Here is a 22,265-nt window from a genome sequence, read left to right as displayed (position 1 = left end):
TCATATCAGACTGCAATGGAATGGACCAAATCAACTTCTCTTCGGCTACCCACAGAGATTCTCCTAATGTTATACCAAGAAAACTTGTTTATGACACACACTGTCCACGAATTACTGTGGGGCTACAAAGACAAACTTTTGTCAGCCCTTCATGTGTTTCATCCTGAGATTGATTCAGAGTTTGGCTTATTTAATAAGGTAACTTGTCTATGATGTCTTGCTTTCCAGAGCTTTAAATTAATGGCATGTCATTGTCGCAAAGTTGAGCCTGTAATTGCTGGGCCAGATGTAAAGGGTATGTCAGGGTCACACGCAAGCATTATGGGGAGGCTGTGGGAAAACAACTGGAGATATGACAGTGGGGATAGCTGCCTCTTCAGTTGAAGGACGACATCTGCCTTTTGCTACTCAGTTTCAGAGTCCCTGAGCAGAGCCACATATGCTTTTTTTCCCACCCATGCTTGGTTAGGAGGTTGCAGAGTTTCCTTATTCAGATTTGGACCGTACCACTGTTGCTCATGCTTTAGTCCCCTATAATGCCCTGTTTGTGGGACTAGCCTTGAAAACCACTGGAAAAATTCAGCTGAGATAGAATGTGGCTGCCCACTTACTTAATAGCATTTCATTATGGGAGCGCACAAATATCTGGGTCCTAGAGAGACTGTATTGACTGCCAGTTTGTTTCTGATTGCAATTCAGAGTGTTGATTCAGTCTCTAAAGTTTTTTATGGCTTGGGCCATAGATATCTTGGATACCTGAGCCCTCTCCTTGAAATCATCTGGAATACTTCGGTTGACCGTCCCTCTATGTCAACAATTAGCTTGCAGCCCCCAGCAGAGTCCAGCTCATGGTAACAGAGTGGCACAACAGTAGACACCTACCACCCTGTTCTGGTGCATCAGCCAGCTACCCTAGGGAGTGAGTGGCCCAGCACTGTGCAGATGAACTTTTCTGTGTTTCTAGATGAATGGAACGGATGACGGTGAATATGTTGTTCTCAGTGGGAAAATGAACTACCTGAACTTCTCGAAAATCGTGGAGTGGAGAGGAGAAGAGTAAGTTGTCGAATCGGACAGTGTGAAACTTCTCACTTCCTTTGAGACCTTTCAGTCAGCAGAGACAGCGCCTTTCATTTCTAATATTTTTACAAAGAAGCCAGTTTAGTGACAGGCTCTCTGCACATCTCAAGTCCCACAGCTCACAGGAAGTTAGCCTTGTCCTGCAGAGGACAGAGGCAGGCAGAATGGACTTGGAGGGTGCTGGGGGAGCAACACGACTACTATACCCTTTACATGGGTGCTGCATTCACTCCCTCCACCATTGCCCTCAGGCCACCAGCTGGTGCAGAAAGGGGGCTGCGGTGTGGCCATGCCTCCGCACAGACACATTGCACCCTCTTTGAGAGAGGTCATTGCTGATGGCATTTCAGATGCTACAGGGATGGAGGCAGTATAAGTACCTAGGTGGATAGATGGGGAGAGAGAGACACTCCCACAACTTGCAGTTGGTCAGGAGAAGCTCCAGGATTTCGATTGCTGCCTGCACAAGCAAATCCGCACGCTGGGCACCCAGAAGTGGGAGGGGTGGATGCTGGAGCCAGTACGGTTTTAGTGAGTGTAACTTCTAGCAAACAGGGCTGTTTCTGTCATGAAAGGAGAGTTTAACAGCTAGACCAAGTCCATTCTGTCTGGGCTCTGGTCTTCCCTGGGAGAAAGGTGAGTTTTTAAACATGTATTAACCTGTCCTGTGTTCAGCTAGCCCATGTTACAGTCCTAGTAAAGAGGGGGCAGTTGTAGTTTTAACCAGGATTAGATGGCCAAGGTACATAGTTAAAACTGCAACTGCCTCATCGTCACTAGAGTTGTAGCAGGGGTTAGTTACACAGATCATCTTGGGTTATGTCTTCACTGCACAAAATGGTCTGTTTGTACATTGGTGCAGTCAATTTAAAATCCTAGTCGAGACAAGGCTCTATAGTTTTGACTGTGATGTATGTAGCTAGGCCAGGTCAACTGCAGGTGGGGTTCACCCCCACCCCAAGGACTTTCTTACTTGGCTAACATTCATGGGTTTAGTTTGTGATCCTTTTGGTCTTTTTGACTTGACTTGATATCAAAGCTCTACTGAAAAGCTGGGAACTATAACTACAAACTCCATATAAAAACTGACATATTTCTCTGCATACTGATTTTACAGAATCAGCTTGAACTTTAAAACTATTGCCAATAATCTGCTACATCATATTCACTGAGTATTTAGCAGTATTGTGGGCTACTACTTAGTTTTCCCTTTGATTTTATTAAGTATACAATAAATATTAATAAAAAGAGTGGTGGAGCTTGTGTTAATGCATTCAAGCTGGAGATTCGCTCCATGTGTTTCCTGCTAGTCAGCATCCATCCATGTACTCTTGCAGATTTCTATAATAAAAATGACATTTATTTTTATTTGGAGTGAATATACTTGGATCCTGCTTCCATTTGCTGTTTCTCTCCATTACATTTTCTTATTAGTTGCTGTTTTCTGGTGTCTTTCACACAAAGGGGTAGATTGTGACTTTAGATACAGTAGTGAGCAAGGGGTGGTACATAAAACTGCCCCACCCAGGAGACGTTGTATATCTGATGAATCACAGTCATCCCCTGCTTCCTTGCTCCTGGGATAGCTCCCCACACCCTGCAGCTGGTCAGCTACTCTGGGTAGCAGGTAGTGGGGAATGGTCTGAGCCTTGCCTTAGAGGCTCCACCCCGTGTTCCCAGCAAGTAGCCTTGTCTACTCCTCTGTGTCCAGACCCAAGGTCTGGAGAGCCTGTTGTTGGCACCAGGGGGCTACCACCCCTGAATGGATCTTTAATGGCTCTCAGTGGAGCAGATTACTGTCATACCAGTGAAAAAGGTCCACAGTAATTATCTTGCATACAGTGCAGTTTATTTGAGAAGGGATTACACAAGCAGTAAAAGGTTACATTAAGCACATAACTCCTATGTTAGACATTAAGAACTATACGTTAAGAGCTATACATTCCTCTTAGCGGGCCACTCCATCACAAAGATACACAAACAGGCCCTGTGCTAGCCTCACATAGTTCCTGCTTGGCAAACAAAGGTGGTGGTTACCAATTCTATGGATGACTTGTTCCCTCCAGGTCTGGTTCGTCTTGGATTCTCTCAAAGCCAGGCCTTGGCTGCCTGGAAACCCCTCTGGTCACAGTCCTACTCGAGCCCATGGTACAGAGTTTTGGCTACTCTGTCTAGCAGCTTCTTCAAGCGTCAATTAAGGAATTCCCCAGCAGTAATTTAATTTGTTTGATTTTTATACTCTTTTCCCTCAAAGGGGTCACATGTCTTAAAAGCATGCCCAGTGGGCGTGTGGTTACTAATTTTTACCTGGTTACTACTTTCAGAGGAGACTGCAGAGTGGTGCCAACTGAGCATTACCCTACATTCACTCCCTTATCAATCATTCACTTCAGCCCCTTGTGTGATGTCCTTCAACGGGATCGAGATGCCCCGGTCAGCTCATGCTCCACTCAGGATGTTCTACATGTGTTGTTTGCTTTCAAGTGGACTTGTTTGCTGACCTAAAGATCAGTACTGATCATGCAGTTTCACCTCTGGCATCTGCCTGATGCTAAGAGAAGGATTCTGCTCCCAGAATCCTCTTTCGCAGTTCAGTCATGTCAAGCCATGTTCTCGCACCATTCATTCATTATGGCCACACCAATTCAGCACCATCCCAAAGCCTGTATAGAAGCAGAAGGGGGTTCCTGCATGCTTGCTTGACATGTGGTCTGGCTCATAAACAAGCCCAAAGTGAATAACCCAAAACACTGAGCTGTTAATTAAAATGTTTGCCAACAACTTTTTGCTTGGGCAATACACTCAGAACCAGATTCTCAGTTACATTAAAGCCCCAACGTAAAGGGGATGTAAGTGTAATTTATGTGCATTTTAAGCCCCGTATTCACTGCCAGAGCTGTTGCGCTATGAGTAGGTCTGCACTGCAATCCGAGGTCTGATCACAGCGCAGGTAGACATAGCTACACTAGCTTTAATCTAGCTAGCGCAGCTAAAAATTGCAGTGAAGCCATGATGGCATAGACCCCAGTATGGGTTGTACATGTCCGCCCAGAAACCTAGGTGTGTACTCGCATTCCTAGCCTGCGCTGAAGCCTGTGCCACCGTGTCTTAACTGCTATAGCCATGTTAGCTCAATCGGAGCACATGCAGATACTGTTACCCAGCTATAGTCATACCTCTGACTGCAATGTAGACATACTTTCAGAGTGAATGAGAGTCAGGCCGTCCCGGTCCTTCCCACGCCAACCAAGCAGTAATTAACTCACCATTTGCTCAATAATTCTTTGACTCTTTCATTCTCTCTCTCTGATTCTTTTACTGCAGGTCACTGAACTGGTGGACCACAGAGTCATGTAATATGATTAATGGGACAGATGGAAGTGCTTTTCACCCATTGATAAGCACAGATGAAACAATTTATGTCTTTTCTTCTGATTTTTGCAGGTAAGGAGAGGAATTCCAAACGTAACGTATCAAACTGTTCACACTGGATCCTTCTGAGATTTCAGATGAAATCTTTTCCCATAGTGTTATGTTTTACAAGCTCTATTCCTTAAATACATTTGTCCTTTATTAATTCACTCTAACAAGTAGGAGTGAATTAGCCCTAAAAACCAAGTCACATCTAGTTTAAAAATGAACTATTTGTGATAAAAGTAAAATGAAAATTTGAGTTACATCCTGAAATATCTGCTGAATTCCCTCACTCAGCAGGATGAGAGGAGACAGCACAAGCATGCTAAACAGACCTTATTTGAAACTTTTCTTTCCCTCTGTGAAATCCTCTTGCACTTCCTAGTTTGCTAAAGACATTCCAGAATGCATCATTCTGTGACATCACTTCCACCATTCGACACATGCACACATACACAAGTAATGGGATATGGAAAGCCTGGGACTTTTCTCTTGCCATCCTACCTAGTAGCCTCCTTTCTCCTAGGTTTCTCTGCCATTTGAAAACAAAATTGACATGACTTTTTCTTTTTAAATCAGGAAAATAACCCCCATTAGATGAATCCAGGCAATGTTCGGGGTTCAAGAATTGCCCTCTTTGGGGCCTGCTGGTACTGTCTCCCCCGTCCATTCTTTTCATTGTTGCTTTTGTGGTTTGTGAGATCTGTGGCACAAAAACAGCTGCTGCATCACTGAAAATCGTATGGCTGAAAAGATAATCGTGACGAATTGAGAAACCCATCTGAGGCCAGGCATCTGTGCCCCAGAGCTCCATTTTTTTTTATAAAAGGGTCATGCAGCACTACAACAAGGTGTATAGGACCTGATCCAAAGTGCATTGAAATTAGTGGAAGGGCTTCTGTTGATTTGAGTGAGTTTTGGATTAGGTCTGTAGCTTACCGTAAATCCAAATGGGCATACAGATGCCACTTTGAAGGCTATACAGCATAGGCTACTAAGTCCTTGTGTCTGTCAATTCAGATCCTTGCTTTTCTTCCCCACAGATCTCTGTATATAACCTTTGATAGCTTTGTGAGTGTGTCTGGAATCCCTGCCTATCGGTTTGTGCCCCCTGAAAAGGTGTTTGCCAATACATCAGTGAACCCAGACAATGCAGGATTCTGTGTGCCAGCAGGAAACTGCCACGGCTCAGGTGTGCTGAACGTCAGCGTCTGCAAGCAGGGTATGTAGCCAAGGAGTGTGGGGAATACTTCTAGGGCAGCATAATTTTCAAGTTTAACTGAAGCATGTTGGGGCAATTGTCTTGATCTTGTGAGGTCCTGAGCACTCTCAATTCTACATGAAGTCATTGGGAGCCGAGAGAGTCCAGCATCGTGCCGAATCAAGCCCAGTATCACCAGTTGTTAAAAGGCTCCAGTAGTGAAGAAAACTGATCTTAAATAGCATTCCTGAATGATGTCATCTTCTCACGCTCTAGTTTACATCATATAAAGACTGGAGTCAGAAGCACATCCTAGGAACCGGACTGTAAAGTTAAAAGCAGTCACAGCCAGCCATGCTTTACGCAGCACAGTCACTTCTTAGTGGGCAAAATTCAGTATGGGGCCTATATACCACTTGACCCTGGTGCATAGGCGTCATGCTGGCTGGCTGTACTGAGTGAATTTCTCCTCCATGAAGATGGGGCATGTCAATGAGTAGCCTCTGCCCAGGTGACCCCTTGTGGCCTTAAGGCAGCCCTGCCAGCAGCTCCTCACTTCCAGTTCCCCTCTTGATTCCTCAGTAAACTCAAAAAGAGACTTTTACAAATCCAACAACAGCTTTCCTCAAGGTCTGGTTTATTAACTTACATTTCAAAATTTCAACACAAGAGCCTTCCCGCCACCATTAAACTGGGCACAGCCCCAAACTCCCATGGTGTTCTGGGTCTTCCCTGCTTTAGCAAGCTACTCTCAGCCTTTCCTAGCTGGAGCTGAGCCTTCAGGCTTAGGCTTCCAGGCCCCAACCTTTCTCCCACTTAGGGGCTCCTGCATTATTAACTTAACAACACATTCAAAATAGAGTTTTCAGGTCCATCCATTCTTCCAGGCCGTTCCTTGCCTGTTGCCTCACCCAGCTTCAGTTTCTCTGCTACAGCCTAGTCACTCCCAGCTACTTCTGTTCTTGAGAACACCTGCTGCAGGGCCAGGTGTTTCCTGCTCAGGTGTGCCTTCTTACTAATCAGAGCTGGCTGGCCCAGGGCAAGTTCTGCTTCGGTAAATGTCACTTCCCCAGTCAGCGTGTGAAAGTCACGTTCTGTGCTGTCTTCAGTGCTTTCTGTGTGTGCTTTGTGAAGGTTAGCTCTATTGGCATAAAATTTGTAATCATGTCTCTTTAGAATGTCCTTAGACCCTGTCTGTGTTGGGAATAAAATAGTCCTAGTAGAATAATTTTTAATCAGTGCAATGAAACTGCTCATGTACTTAGTTACACAGGTTCTTAAGTGACCAGACTGTAACATGAGTGACACCTCAGAAGTGTAGTGTGGGGTCACAGCATAGATGACATGAAGGGCTAGATCGAGGTGGCCAGCCTGAGCCTGAGCAGGAGCCAGAATTTACCAATGTACCTTGCCAAAGAGCCACAGTAATATGTCAGCAGCCCCCCATCTGCTAACCCCCTCCAGCGCCTCCTGCCCTCTGGCAGCTCCGTTGATCAGCACCCCCCCTTCCCTCCCCATACCTTCCACCTGCTGCAGTCAGCTGTTTTGCAGTGCGCAGGAGGCTCTGGTGGGGAGCAGGAAGGAGCGAGGGCATGGCAGGCTTAGGGTAAGGTGGGGGAGTGGTGGCAGGACCTGGGGCAGAGCAGGCAGTTGAGCAGTGAGCACACCCCCTCACCCCCCGGCACACTGGAAAGTTAGCATCTGTAGCTCCAACCTTGGAGTCAGCACCTATACAAGGAGCCGCATATTAATCTCTGAAGAGCTGCATGCGGCTGCTGAGCCACAGGTTGGCCACCCCGGGATAGATCCTCAGCTAGTGTCAATTAGTGTAACTCTTTGGCTTCAGTGGGACTGCCTGTGTTCCCAAGTTCTTTGCTGGATGAGGGCCTAGCCCTCGGGAGAGAACAAACTACATGTGACAGGTGTTAGTCACCTTGCTTAATGCACTGCTGGAAGGCCCTCGATGACTGAAGTGATGAGAGTGTAAGAACCTAGACAGTATACACCAGAACTAGGTTGGAGTCTGTTGTATTGATGGACCATAAGGATATAATAAATAACAATACCCAGCTCTTATATAGCACTTTTCCTCAGTGGATCTCTTAACGCTTCACAAAGAGCTTGTTCATTATCTCCATTTTATATATGGGGAGCTGGGGCAGGGAAACATTAAATGATTTGCCCAGGGTCACCCGGCAGGCCAACGGCAGAGCCAGAAATAGAACCGAGGTCTCCTGAGTCCCAGCTCAGTGCCTTATCCACCAGGCCGTGCTGCCTTCTGTACAGTGCTTCCAATGAAGTGAATGGGCTCCAGAAGAAACCGTTTTCTTCAGTTATTTATTACTGGATTCTGGGAATGTGTGTTAGTGTTACTTTTTACTATTGGAAGTTGTTTCATGGTGTGTGCGCGGTATCTTATTTTTGTTCCTGGCCACACTGATAGACTGGATGAATGGGGATCCGATGCATTGTTATCTTTAGAAAACTTAACTGTTTAAAATTCCAGGTGTCCCAATCCTTTTATCGGCCCCACATTTTTACCAAGCGGATGAGAAGTACGTTAAGGACATACAGGGCATGCATCCCAGAAAGGAGGATCACGAAACATTTCTGGACATCAATCCTGTAAGTATGTGATTCCCTTTGAAATGGCTTGCAGGGTCTCTGATTCTCCCTCCACTAGATGAAGTGAATAAATGAAGGCAGCCACCTCCGGTTAGCAATCTGCCCCACAGTGACTAGGGGGCATCACACAGTCCTCTTGTCCTGTTGATACCAGACTCTTGAGAGAGAAAACCAAGCTCTACCCAAAAAAGCAATACAGGAGTACTGATCTGTGCACTTAGAGCATCGTGTTTGTAGATCCCAGACTTCACCAAAGCTACGGGCTTGTAGAATAGACTCCTTAGGCAAGGAAGGAAGGAAGGAAGATGCTAAGCCCTGATCCGGCTCTCACTGACTCAGAATTGAGTCCTTAAACCTTATTCTTTTCGGCATCCAGTTTATATGTGATGCCATGAATGTGATGGCTTAGATAATGGCAGCCAGAGGGTTTCACAGTGTTTATTCTGATTTCATCCCTGGTCTGGCAATCTCCTCTCTAAGCACTGTTCAGTAGCCCTCTCCACCTCTTCAGCAGAGCCACACCCCAGCCAGACCTCCTTAGAAAGGCACTTCCCACTCCAAGCCCCAGGACCATTCTGCTCCAAATTCCACAGCTCTCAGTACCAGAAAGGATCAGTTTGCTGTTCTTGATATCTCAAGCTTTCCCATCAACCCACCCATGCTAGGTACCCTCCTCAAGGACAGGTTTTGACAGGAAGTTTTCCCTTTGTATGGGACAGGATTTCTTTTTGCCTGAGAAGGGTGGAGATTGTTTCCATGCAGCTGGTGTTTTCCATCATAGCCACCATAGCATTCCAAGAAAACCCCCTCACTCTTCACTTGGCTCTCCTCTTTCTCACTTCCTGGCTCATAGAGCGACGAACATTCCACGGGCTCCAGCTTCATCTCACATTCACCCAAGCCATCGCCCAGTTTCCCCTGAGAAAGAGGAAGTGAAATCTCCCCTATCTACCTCAGGGTGAAAAAAATCAGGAGACTAGAGACCAATCTTACATCTCAAGAGGCTGAATCCATTCATACTGCCCCAGAAGTTCAAGATGGAGGCTCTGCATTCATCCCTGGGTGTCAATAAGCCCAAGTAGTGGCTGGCCTTGGTCAAAGAGCAGTTAGCTGGATTTACAGCTCTTTTGCATCCCAGGGGAGTCACAAGGATGACTTGTTCACCACTGAATCTGGCACAGCATTTGTATTATTATGGTACCTATTGATGCGTGGCTTCAAAAATCTGCTCTTCCGTAAACCCACGCAACAGAGCAGTGGCCTGGAAGTGAAAATGTGAAGGAGTACAGTGGAGAACAGAACAGTAAACAAAACAGAATGAGGGGAAAGAATAAAGGAATGACCAGCATAATGACAGGGGGAAATTAATCCAACTCAGGATGCTGGGAGGTACCATTTCCTTCTGCTTCAGCAAGGGCAGCTCCTTTCTGAGCACGAGTGCACATGCTGTTCAGAATCCAAACTCTTGGTGTCAGCGGGTTCCTGATTGCCCAATCCCTTCTTACACAATTCTTTCTTAGTGTGTAATTTGCCCCACCAAAAAAATTAAAGCTAAATTTTGGCACCTCTACACTTAAAAATTTCCTTCCTTCAACATGCCAGACATTGCAGCATTTATGATGACGATTGATTATTATTATTGCAACTCACAGAAGAATTATTTTGCACAGATCTTCTCAGTGGCAGTGCAACCAGCTTCATCACTCTCTTGGGTTGTAGTAGCAATTTGTTTTATGGTTAAGGCACAAGGACTCTGGGTTCAATTCCCAGCTTCACCACAGATGTCCTGTGTGACTTTGGCCCTATCAATTTAACATCTCTGTGGCTCAGTCCTCCATCTGTAAAATAGGGGCTAATAGCACTTCCTTTCTCCCACCCTTTGCCTTTCTTATCTGTTTACACTGGGACAGGGACTGTCTCTTAACTGTGTGTTTGTACTATGCCTTATAGAATGGTGCCCCAGGCTCAGTTGGAGCTTCTGTATTAATGGGGTCCCTAGAGTCTCTCAGGTTCTATAGTAATGAGGGTCATCTAAGTATCTGGATGGATGGATACAAATGAAAATAACACCCTAGCATGCATCTACCTAATTCTCCTATAAAGAGATAGGAAACCCATCCAATTCCATCTTAACTAGTAGATGTGTTGTTTTATCATCTTAAAAGCAACTCCTTCCCACTGTAAAAATTGGGCTGAAATCATATTTTAGAGTAAAAAAAATGATTTTTTTTTTGTTTCCCTTTCTTTCACAGCTGACAGGGATAGTTGTACAAGCAGCCAAGAGAATGCAGATCAATGTTCTTGTCAGAAAACTAGATGAATTTATGTAAGTATTTTCCTCTAGCAGTGGGGATTTCAGGATTGCTCACCTGACTTCGTATTTGAAGCGACTTTGTCTGCAGAGTCCTTGGGGAAAATATTATTTGTAGAGATAGCTCAGTCCAATAGGATCTGACCTAGAAAATGGCAGGGTAGTTCCTTCTTCTCGTTTCACATTCACAGTGACAATTTGTCGTTATTTCAACAACTTGAAGACTCAGGTGTGAGCTGTCGCAAGCTACGGCAGCCCTGCTATGTTTTCTGAATATATCTTTCAAACTGCGAAAACCTAAATGTGAAACACACTATGTGACAAAGAACCTAAACGTATTGGTGGCATGACTTCTTTGAAGTCAATAAAATAGTTTCACATCAACTGAGGATCTGGCCGACTGTCCTTATGTGAGTTTTATAAGAGAGACACTGTCACAGGAATGGACGTGTACCCACACACAGCCACGATTTCTGCCACAGCAAATGCCAAACACATTCCCAGCTGATGAGGCCAAATTAGTGTCAGAATGGTAGTAGGAGCTAGTTAAAAACTTTACAGGAACCCCCATTCACTTTCAGCTTGACACTTCAAAGTTCCCACACAAGTCTGTATGTACAAGGCACTTTAAAATATATAAAGGGTGACATCTTATCTGCCCAGATCCCTTTGGGGGACTGGATCCTAAGACAACATTTTCCTCATATTTACTGTACTGTACTTTCTAGTCACTATGAGATCTCTCATTGAAACACTTTCTATCCCAGTATTGCTGGCACCATTAACGTAACACCAGGCATCACTTTAGCTGGTGTGTGTCTCTTATAACCGCATATGTATATTTCACAGCTATGTATAGCCTTCAACAACCATTCAGGTTGGTGTTCCCATTCCCTGGCACAAACTTTCCATGAGGTCAGCTATTAATACGCCTTTCCTGGATCTTTTTTCCCCCTGCTCCCCAGGAAACCCCAGTATATTTTATTGCTCTAAAAACAAAGACTACGTTCCAGTTTCTATATCTTGATTCTTATCCTAATCTGGAGGAGAGGAAGGTTAAAAGTTTAAATAAAGATAAGAAAGGTCTAGAGTTTTCACATGGGAAAGGTTTCCCCCGTGATTGCTGTGTTCTAATCTGTCTGGAGAAAGCTGAAATCATTGCAGAATCTCAGTGCCTTGTTGTCTTTTTACACAGTGAAACAGGCCGTGTCAGAACATTGGTTTTCCCCGTGGTGCATGTAAATGAGGTAAATATTGTAAATGGTCTCCATTGCAGCATGTGCCTGTCTAGAAAGAAGATACCACTGGGCCTGCAAAACAGTGGGGAATGTGTCCATGTTTCTCCTAATTTTACAATAGCAGGGGGGTAGGAAATAATTCTTTGTATAAAATTTCTGGTTGATCGTTGTCCTATGTCCCAGTCCTGCAAACTCCCCTTCACGTGGGAACTCCTGTTGACTTCAGTGATACCTCTCATGGGGTAGAAGTTTGGTGGATCAGGCCTTTAGTTTGTCAGAGTTCCAGGGAGGTTTCTTCACTGACGATTGATCCCTGAATTCCTTGGATTTGTGATGCAGTCAGTGTCAAAAGGGGACTTTACAAAGGGGTTTAGGTTATCTCTAGGAAGGAGCTTTATCTCACTGAGGATCTTCATGCTCTGAACCTGAGAGGGCTTCCAAATTAATGTCCAGTCCTGCATATAGTTACAGCTGGGAGTAGTGCTTACTGTCTTGGGTCCCATTGACTTCAGTGAGACAGCTCCTGGCAGCAAACATTCCTCTTGGCAACAACAGTGTGCAGGATCAGACTGCGAGTAAGATCAAGAGAGGTCAGCACTTGAATGGGAGACCTCCAAGGGAAATCTTAGCTATTGCAAGAACTATGCTGGTGATTCGTGAACCAGTCCCTCCGTGGGGTGCTGGAGAGAAAGCAGCTTCCCTCTGAAAATCCAACCCGTTTAAGGTGTCCTACAGTTGTGCACACAGAATCATTAGTCACTTTTGAAAATGCAGACCAGTTTATCCTTATAGCTTCTAAACTAGAGCTAGCAGTTCTAGTCAGAGGTGAGGCATATCAAACAATCATCATGGCAGAGGAGATGCTGCTGTTTCCTCTTATGCTTATTTCTAAGTAAGAGAGCACAGCATAAGGGGTATTGAAACATATCATTTTTCACTTTCTCAATGCTCCCTGCTCCTCCAGAGTGTTCTGATTGATGAAGCATCTGCCAAAAAACTGAAGAGCGTTCTGTTTGAAGCCACGGTTGTAACCAGCATCCCCTTCATAATCATGGCATTAGGAATTATTTTGGGGATTTGTTTCATTGTGCTCATATGCAGGCCCCCTGGAACAAAGGAAGAGGTTAGTAGCATCTGAAGTTGACCTTCCTTTCTTAGTGTTTATCTGTGTTTTATTAGTCATTGATTTTACCTTTTGGTTTCCCACAACATTTTGCTTTTTGTTTTTGTTGCAACTGCTCTTTCCAGGTTAGAGAAGTGTTAATAGAGCCAGAGTAAGTGCCCCCAAACAAAGCTATGCAGCCAATTTAAGATACGTGGTAAGGTGGGTGAACATACATATTTTGTTTTGTTTCTAATTCCTTTGCTAGCTACAAACACTAGTTGTAAAAAGAAGCCTGTCTAGTGAACTCTGAAGGGTAAGATCCAAAAACCCCACATATTTGATTGACATTTTGAGCCCTGTTCAATTGGACAGTTGCCTTTTGAGGAAAAAAATATTAAATTGATTTTCAGGTTCTCTTGTAATACTTTGGGCTGGTTCTAGGCCCTGTGTTCTTCCCAAACCAACTGAAGGCCAAATTGGCATCTAAACTAACAGCCCAATTCTGAATACCCAGAAACTACAGACAAATTCAGATTCTTATCCCAGCTTTGCCTCTTGGGCTATTCAACAATACTGTCCCCCTGAGAGAACTGAAAATCACTCCATAATGCACAACCTTAACTCTGACCGTACCATATTTATTTATTCAATGGCAATTATAATCTTACAACCTGAGCATCTCCACGTGTCAATATACCTGATACAAAGACAATACGATGTGGATCAGCTCCTCCAAATTACTTCTCAAAAGCACAAACTTATGCTATAAATGCACATTATGACTTAAAAAAAAACAAAACCCTTCAATCAATTGTACAATAAAGTACCAGACACAGAAACTAGTATTCCATATGTGTATTCTGATCTGTTATATTAAAAAATTGGCAGTAAGATTGTCAATGCTGTCAGAGATTGTGAGCCAAAACTTCACCCTACGTCAGTGGTCTTGTATGGATGCTAAACTAGGGACATCTTCGTGATTCGAGACAGGGTACTCTAGTAGGCTTTTTCCACTTCTAGCTGCTCTCGCTCTAGGACAGTCTTGCTTTTTGTGTATTTTGCTTTCTAAACAGGTTCTTGCAACTGCACGAAAAAGCACATGCAACCTGCGTCCTGAATTCACACCCAAACCATGCGTGTGCTGTTTCTCAGTTTGTGAGGATCTGGACATGCTTATTAGTTAGCTTGTAGTGGTTGTTTTGTGGCAAGACCTCAAGAGAGACACCTGTGTGCTCTTTCTGCAGACTTTACTCAAATGTTGACTGCTCCCACTTGGAAACTTTTGCTTCATTCTTGCCCCCTGCTCAGCTTTTTGGCAATGGATGATTGAGTCCTGGTTCCTTTATGGGAGAGGTGGATCCTGTTTCTCCTGTGCACCTGAGTTTGTTTTTTTTTCTTTCCCTGTCTGGTTGGCAGCCTCAGCCTAAGAACCTAGCAGCAGGCCTGTGGGCTCCGGGCAAGGCCCCTACCCTACCTGCTCTCTCATCCCAGCCCCAGCGAGATCAATCACAGCCACGTTGCTCAGGCTTTCTCACAGAGGCTATGCTTTTTCCTTCAAACTGTGAAATCTGTGGTGGCCATGAAAATCATACAGCCCTGGTTATAGCCCCTTGTCTTGCACCAGTTCTTTCCCCTCCCTCCTGTTTATGGCCTTAAACTATTTGTCGAATATTATCATACTGCTGACCCCACCCCTCAGTTGTCATTTAGCAAAGCTCAACATAGTTAACTCTTTAAATCTTTCCTCTAAATCTGTCTCTCCAGCCCTGCATCATTTTTGTTGTTCCTTTCTGAACTCCCTCCAGTCTGTCATTCATGTTCTAGGTGTCCAGAAGTGAACACACACATTCCAGAGGTGGTTTCAGCCACATACAGAGGAAATCTCACCTCCTTGCTCTGGGACTCAATATTTTTGCAGATGCAGCCCTAGATTGGCCTTTCATTTTGCAGCCTTGTTACCCTGCTTTCTGTCGCCCCGAAGTCTCCAGCATTACTGGTTCCCAGGATTCTTCCTCCTGTTGAGTGTGTGTGTGTCAGATTATTTTTCCCACGATGCATTATTTTGCATTTTTCCAAGATTTCCTGCCTTTGACCCTGCCCCTCTGTAGGTCCCTTTGAATTATCTCTGTCCCCACTGGCGCAGATAACTCCTCCCAGTGTAATCTTGTCAATCTGCTGTTCACTCTCAGCATCATCCTGGAGGATGTTAAATAAGCCCTGCCCTAACACTGATCCCTGTGTCACTCGCTAAACATCTCCAAGGAATGCAGACAGTATGTGCCTGCTGCACCATTCCCTAGGATGATGCAGCACGCTCCCCGCTCTGTGGCTCGCCAGCAACACTTGCCCATGCAGAGAAGAGGGGGGCATGCCCTTTTCTCCTCTCCAGCCCCTTTGGGGCAACTTTTCCAATGGGAGTCCTATGAGGAACAATCCAAGTGCTCTCCGTAGAGCATATGCTGCGGTTGTGCTGGTCCTGGCATAGGCTGAGCAAAACTGGGGCGGATTCTTGCATCATCCCCCTTGAATATCCATGCAAAGACCACTCACAATCTGCCCTGCGGTGCTTTTTTAGCTTAATAGTTGTTCCTGTATGGTACAAGGGATGGAATTTGGGCTTGGGGGATGATGGTAACCAGGATCACTCTTCTTTGCTGCTTTGAAACTGTCTTACATTTGTTGTCCTCCAGCTCTACACTGTCTAACACACTGCAGTTAACTTTTCTGCTTTGCCATTTTGTATTTCAGAGTTCTGAAGAGGAAAGGGCTCCGCTCATCAGGACATCCTAATCTTCATTTTTTCCCCTTCCCCCATGTGAGCTTGGTGAATAAACTATGCAAGTTGATCTAATACCGGACACTACCCGGCATTCAGCGCCATCTAAAAACTCTTCATGCTAATTATAATTATTTGTAGTACAGGGATGGAAAAAAACTAAAATGCTAGTGAATGAGGAAACTGTTCTCAGCTGCTAAGTAAGTTTTAAAACCAGATATTAAAATGAGTTGAGATCCTGCTTTATTAACTAGTGTTTAATATTCCCAGTGCTGTTGAAAGCCATAAAAGCTAAGAACCACTATATCAGTGAGAGTATAATACCCTGATTCATGTATTAGAATTATGTGGGGTAAACTTGTAATGTGGGCTCTGAAGTCCCTTTTGAAAATGGAACTTAGGCATGTTTGAAAATACTGTCCTGGGTCTGACTTTGTCTTCTGTGTAGAGTACACTTGGCTTCTTATTAACAGAGTGTAAATGGATCATTTTACTAGTTACCCATCATGCCTTTCACCTCCAAAATTGTTTTGTGAATCTAGGCCAAAATGGTAAGTGAGGCCTATTTAATCACATCTAGTTTTCAGTTAAGAAGCCAAGTACTTCATAGCACATTTTCGTACAGCACCTTTATATGTCCCAGGATTGTTTGAAATCCCATTGTGTGGTATTAATACAATGCCCTGGCAAGTTTTTAATTTTTAATTATTTTTTACATTGGAATACAAAGGGTTGGTTAGCTGAGGGTACAATACAGCGTTCTCCTTTTTCCTGTGTCAGTGTCTCACAAATATCTATTCTGTGGAGCACTGTACAGGCAGACGCTTCAAGGGTATTTGTAATTGCATTAAACATTTAGGAAACCTACAGACCTTGTGTATTGAAGAAAGTTTGGAACATAAAGGAAAGCAGCATAAACTCTTTTTAAAAATACTGGTAGTTTAAAATATCATAAGGGTACCTATTTTCTCTGTGAGGAAGAGCATTCTCACAAATATATTTCCATCAAATAAAGTCAGTGAAAAATGGAGACATCCTTTTTTGACTGACTGAACATTCACGCGTAAGATGTTAGCCTATCAGTTGTTCAGCAATCCAGACCATTTTGGGCTGTCTCAGTCAGAAAAGTTCTACTATTTTATTATTTATTATCTGTATTACTGTAGCACCAAGGAGCCCAAGTCCTGGACCAGAGCCCCACTGTGCTGTGGTCTATACATCTGTACCAGTTACAGAAAGCTAGAGATACTGGCATTTCACCAGGCTGACTTCTTCAGCCGACTGGCTTCTCTCCTGTGCAAGCCAAAACCAACCAAATAATAATCATCCTAATTCAGGCATCTGCCGTGCTGCCTGGCAAGGGCTCTTGTACATAATGGAAATCCCAACCCATTGTGATCTGCAAGTGTGTTCCCAGTGAGTGAGAGACTCAGGCTAGCCAATGACAGCCATTCATCTCAAGGGATTTGCTCTGCAGGAAAGTCTCCATTTAACCTCATGAGAGGAAACTGTCCAGTCTTCATCTGCCCTGTGATTGGCCAGGGTGAAAATAATGCCATGTGAAAACCTTTGTGGGCGAGGGGCTTTGGAACTCTGCCCTACCTTTACCCCGAATGTTGTTCTGCGGGAGGGGAGACTCTTCCTTTGCCACTTATGTAGATTTAAGTTGCAGATACCCTCTTCTCCATCACCCCAGTCTTTGAGTCTCAGGAGCCCTTTAATTCGTTCCTTGGCTGACCTCTGGAATAAACCTGCCAGCTAAGGAAAAGCCCAATAGCTTTGGCCCAGGGTCCCTTTTAAATTCTTCCTTGTATTCAGAAAGGGGCAGCTACAGAATGCCCAGTGCTGCTGGTAAAAGGCTACATCCCTCTCAGATTAAGGGCCAGCCTTCCTTAGCTGGGGAAGCTGAGTCAGTAGCTGCAGAGCCTGTGTTCTGTGAGTGAGCCATTTGCCTTTTGCAGTACATATGCTAAATCAGGAACTCCAGATCATCTTTCTGTCTCAGTCTTTATGTTGTACAGGTCAGATCATTGAAATCTAGCACCTTGGGTAAAAGAGCTATTTGTGCACAAGAACGGTAACCTACAAATCATCTACAAAACCTCAGGTATTTTCTGAGGAAGTCATTCTGAAAGCATTATTCCTGATAAAACAACAAGGCCTCACAGGGTGAAATTCATCCTAGCGCAGAGGACCAGCAGAGAGACTACGCATTGTTTAAGCCCTGCTGCAAAATACCAGTCCTCATTCCACTGTCCAGACCAAGCAGTCGTGGACTCAGCTGAGAAGTCAGGAACAGGTTTTGTCCCAAGGATTCTCTGCACTGGGGTGAATTTAACCCCAACATATCCATTTTAAAATGTTACATTCTGCTTATTGGGTCAGATCCTCAGCTGATGTAAATCAATGGAGCGCCATCAAAGTCAGTGATACTGTGCCAATTTACACCTTTTCAGGATCTGGCTCATTATTCCTGTCCGTTTATTGATTAATTTAGCTGAACTCTTCAAATGTCTGAATGACTGTGTCCTGGATGTTTGTGTATATGCTACAGCAGATTAAGCTGCTTCTTGGTTTTGTTACTTCATTGCTTCAATGTTTCCATTCTCTACCTTGCCCTGAAGAATTTTCCCCTCAAGGAACATCTGTTTCTTAAATCTCCACTAGACCATAAGGAAGAGGTCTTATCTGTCTAATATAGAGGAAAGGTGGTTATTTTAATAATAAACGATTCCATTTTATTTTTTGCATGCTCCTGCTGTTACGTCCATTGCTGTACAGCTGTCCTGTTTCGCTGCGCCTTCTAATTTCCAATGTGCAGTTGGAAATCTGTTAAATGTCGTGCAAAGTGACTTTCTTCAGGTTTTAAAACACGTGCATGTCTGTTAAAGGTGAGCACTGTGGGCAAAATGCCAACAATATCACATTCAGTTGTACTTTATAGACAAAGGCTTTTAGTCCATGGAACATCAAATTCTTTCTGGAACTTCTCAGCTACTAACTCACAAGTAAGAATTATAGTGTAGTCTGTGTTACAAGCGGGATATTCCAAAACTCTCAGCAGTGGCCTAACGCTGCTCCCACTGTCGTCAGTGGGAGCAGGCATAGGCCATCACTAAACACATTTTAAAATCCCGTATTTTACAGATACAAATAGATGCATAGATATTAAGCAGTTTGGAGAAGGGTGTATGCATTTCTATGTAAGGCAAGAGCAAAAATGACTACAGAGTTAAAAACTAAACCCCATTTAAGCAGGATGCATGATACAATTTTAGAGAGTGTTTTATTTCCTTTTAGTTTTGTGAAACCGGTACATTGCAGTTTGATGCCTCTTAAGGGAGCATTCCACCTCTCTCAATCCAGCACATACAAAAAGTCAAATATACCCATGGGAGAGCCATTTTATGGGATGCCAGACCTTCCAGCTGTGTTTTATAAAGGGTTATTGATGATCAGTATATTTGATATGCAGGGGCAGTTATCCTTGACAGGCCTGTGCATTGTTTCTTTGTAAACTGCCCTGGGTACCTTAAAAATCCAGAATCCCATTTGTTCATGTTTCTCAGCTGTTAACTAGTAAAGAAACACTGCAAAGAATATCATTCTCCTCTGGATGTATGCATGCAACTCACAATAGCAGCTGATTAACACTGAAAGGCAGCACAGTCTAGTGATTAGAGCTAAAGGCTGGTTGTCAGGAGACCAGAGTTGTAATCTGTTCGGTTATTAACATTTACCTATATATATACACCATCCAGAGGTGTTGTGGGGATGAATCAATAATTGTAAAGTGCCATGGGCTTGATCCTTCAAAGGACAGCTTACTTCACTGTGAGTGAGACACTCAGTATCTTGCAGGAGTGCTAAGATCACTGTATGATAGTTCCTTATACCATGACAGTTCCTTATATACCTATTAGTAAGAATTACTTGTGCCTGCATCCAGGGAAGATTATCCATCTATAATCCTTCTGTTCAGCTGTTCTGTAAAGCATTGTTTGTTTCACACAGTGGAAGTGATTCCAGGCAGTGTCAGATACTTTTTTAATTATTGAAGATTCACAGGAGATAATTGTCAACTGTTATTTGTTGATGGGTTTTGTATTTGTTTTCCTGAGGCTGACTGTTGAAGAGGAGATACTGATCATTGCTATGAGTATGTTTGCACACTTGATTCACTTTCTGTGACTAGCAATTTTTGTTTCCACTAATGCAGATCAAGTGTTGCATTAATAAAAGTTAATGTTTCTATAAAAAGTGTGATGAACTTGGTATTTTCTTTCACTATACAACTTCTGGGTTTATGTCTGAGTATATCTGGTGCCTTTTGAAAGAAAACAGTTCATAGCCAATATTTTCAAACCTAACTTTTGGCTCTGAAATAAATATTGAGGCACCTAAAAAGTGACCTTGTTTTCAAAAGTGCTCAGCACCAGCAGCTCCCACTGACGACAGTGGGAGTAGTGGAAACTCGCCACTTTGAAAAGTCAGGACATTGATTTAGGTGCCTAAATATGGATTTAGGAACCTAACTGTAGGCACCTGAGGGGGGTTGTTGCAGGAGTGCTCAGCACTGGTCTAACTCTGCTCTCGTTTTGAAGTCAAAACGGCCCCTAACTCTAATGGGAGAAGAGTCAGGATGGCACTGAAAGAGAAAAGTAAAGCTGCTTGTATCTCAGTGGAACGTGGCTGTGAGACATTTATTACACCCAGAGAGTTGGGATTGTAAAATAAGGATTATGAAAATTGCCAGGGAGGTGCTGTGATTTAGAATATCGATACCTTTGCTGATAGTTTCTTACTGTCTTGTTACATAGAGAGGCAGGTTCACAAAGAGCAATACAGTGAGTTGGATGTCTGTAGTTAGGGGTAACCACCACACACGAGCCTAATGTTTAAAAAAGTGTCCACTGATTTTGGGTGCCTCATTATTTGGTACCCAGCCTGAGATGCTTGGGGGCACCATTTCAAAGATACTGAGCCCCCACCATTCCAGTTGACCTCAGTGGGGCTGCTGATGCTTGACAGCTCTGAAAAATAGGTTGTAAGTGGCGCAGGCTGGGTACTCAAAAATTGAGGTACCCAAATTAGTGGACATTTATGAAAATGTTGACTTTCATCTGCTTTTTATTGAGTTATGGCTACACTGGTGATTCGGAATGCTGCTCAGAGGGAAGTGAACCCCACTTCTCCCCCTCACCTTATATCCGGAGCATATATTCCAGTGAGGCCTAGTAAGTGTGTGGAGCAGTGTGTGGGATCTGGGGCTAGAAGACAAATAAGTAATTGCCCTTGCATCATGCCTTTCTTTGAAAAACCACAGTAAATACCTTCTGAATATAGGACTCCAGAGAAGTTGGTACCATTTTCTGTCCAGAAGTGGGTGAAAAATGATAACCATTTTGTATGGAGAACTATTTCAACTGCAAGAGAATTTTTAGGAAGTTAACAAGGACCTGATTTATAGTCCTTGTGTACCCAAATCTCATATCCTGTTCAGTAGGCGCTGTGGATCCTCAAGGAAAGGAGGATCAGGCCGCAAATGGTGACCTGTTTGGTGTGGAAATTTCAGTAGAAAAGGTACAGTAATTTTCCAGTATAGATTTGCCCATGGGCCTGATTCCCATCTCTGGTAGAGTCAGTGGAGTTACCCCAGAATAAAGCTAGTGATAGTGAAAGGAGGGTCTAGCCCAATGGCTTAAATTACGATGGGTTAAGCTGGGGTGACCCCAGTGACTTGAACAGGGTTCCTCTGATGTAAAAGTGGAATTTGGCCCATCATCCTTTATCTGGCCTCATGGGACAGGTGTTAATCTAGGGTTAGGTAAAAATTATTTTAACCACTTGTGCCCCCGTTGCAGTTTTCTTTTTAATGGCCGAACACGTGATGGCGCTGTCTGTGGAAGGCAGTAACCTTGCTGGCTCCCTTGTAGTTTTAAATCTGTAACCCCATCCAACCAGTGAGCACAAAGCTGACTGAAAAGCAAGGGCCAGGTGGCAGTCAGTGGTGGGGTGGGGGTCTCTGTATAACATGCAACGGAACAGCGTGGGGGAACTGTCCTGTAGGCGAGGAGTCGTCCACCGGTCCCCTACACCCTGTGGAGAAGCGGGGTGAAGTCCACCCCATGCACTGGTTGATGTCAGTGGAAGCTAGGTGCCTATACACCTTTGGGGATCTGGGCTCACCTTGCTGGCTAGCCACACCAGGCCCCCCTGCCCACGCTTGCAGCACAGCCAGCAATGGAACCCAGGAGTCCTGGCTCCAGCCTACTGCTCTCACCACTCTGCCAGTTGCCACAAGAGGGCACCTCCCCCTCCTAGGCCACATGGTATTGCCCTCAGTCCGTGATTTCCGCGCCCCCCCCCCCCGTATTAGCCTGATTGGTATCTTCCACAGCTAATATTGTCTCACCACCCTCCCCCTCAATCCCAGCTCCGCTTCTGAGAGGCGCGCGACAGCCATACGTCACCGCTAAGGCGTAGCCGAGCGCGAGGTCCGCCGTGCCACGTGA

General features: G+C 44.3%; 1 protein-coding gene across 3 annotated transcripts in view; it reads left to right on the top strand.

Annotated features, from left to right (window-relative positions):
• SCARB2 (scavenger receptor class B member 2) overlaps positions 1 to 20,010 on the top strand; it is a 36,162-nt gene extending 16,152 nt beyond the window's left edge. The window contains exons 4-13 of one of the 3 annotated variants that reach the window (XM_032768071.2): positions 10 to 198; positions 965 to 1,056; positions 4,405 to 4,524; positions 5,538 to 5,716; positions 8,202 to 8,320; positions 10,573 to 10,646; positions 11,827 to 11,878; positions 12,834 to 12,992; positions 13,118 to 13,188; positions 15,723 to 20,010. In XM_032768071.2, coding sequence (XP_032623962.1) covers positions 10 to 198; positions 965 to 1,056; positions 4,405 to 4,524; positions 5,538 to 5,716; positions 8,202 to 8,320; positions 10,573 to 10,646; positions 11,827 to 11,878; positions 12,834 to 12,992; positions 13,118 to 13,147 — 1,014 coding nt within the window. In that variant the 3' untranslated portion in view covers positions 13,148 to 13,188; positions 15,723 to 20,010. Of the gene's footprint in view, positions 1 to 9; positions 199 to 964; positions 1,057 to 4,404; positions 4,525 to 5,537; positions 5,717 to 8,201; positions 8,321 to 10,572; positions 10,647 to 11,826; positions 11,879 to 12,833; positions 12,993 to 13,117; positions 13,194 to 15,722 lie in introns of all 3 variants that reach the window. The other 2 variants (XM_032768073.2, XM_032768070.2) reach the window with 2 other exon arrangements.
• Positions 20,011 to 22,265: the final 2,255 nt, after the last annotated feature.

The sequence above is a fragment of the Chelonoidis abingdonii genome, chromosome 5, assembly GCF_003597395.2.
Source record: "Chelonoidis abingdonii isolate Lonesome George chromosome 5, CheloAbing_2.0, whole genome shotgun sequence".
NCBI classification, from domain to species: Eukaryota; Metazoa; Chordata; order Testudines; family Testudinidae; genus Chelonoidis; species Chelonoidis abingdonii.
The sequence above is the reverse complement of the archived record's forward strand: the minus strand, read 5'-3'. Positions and strand labels throughout refer to the sequence as shown.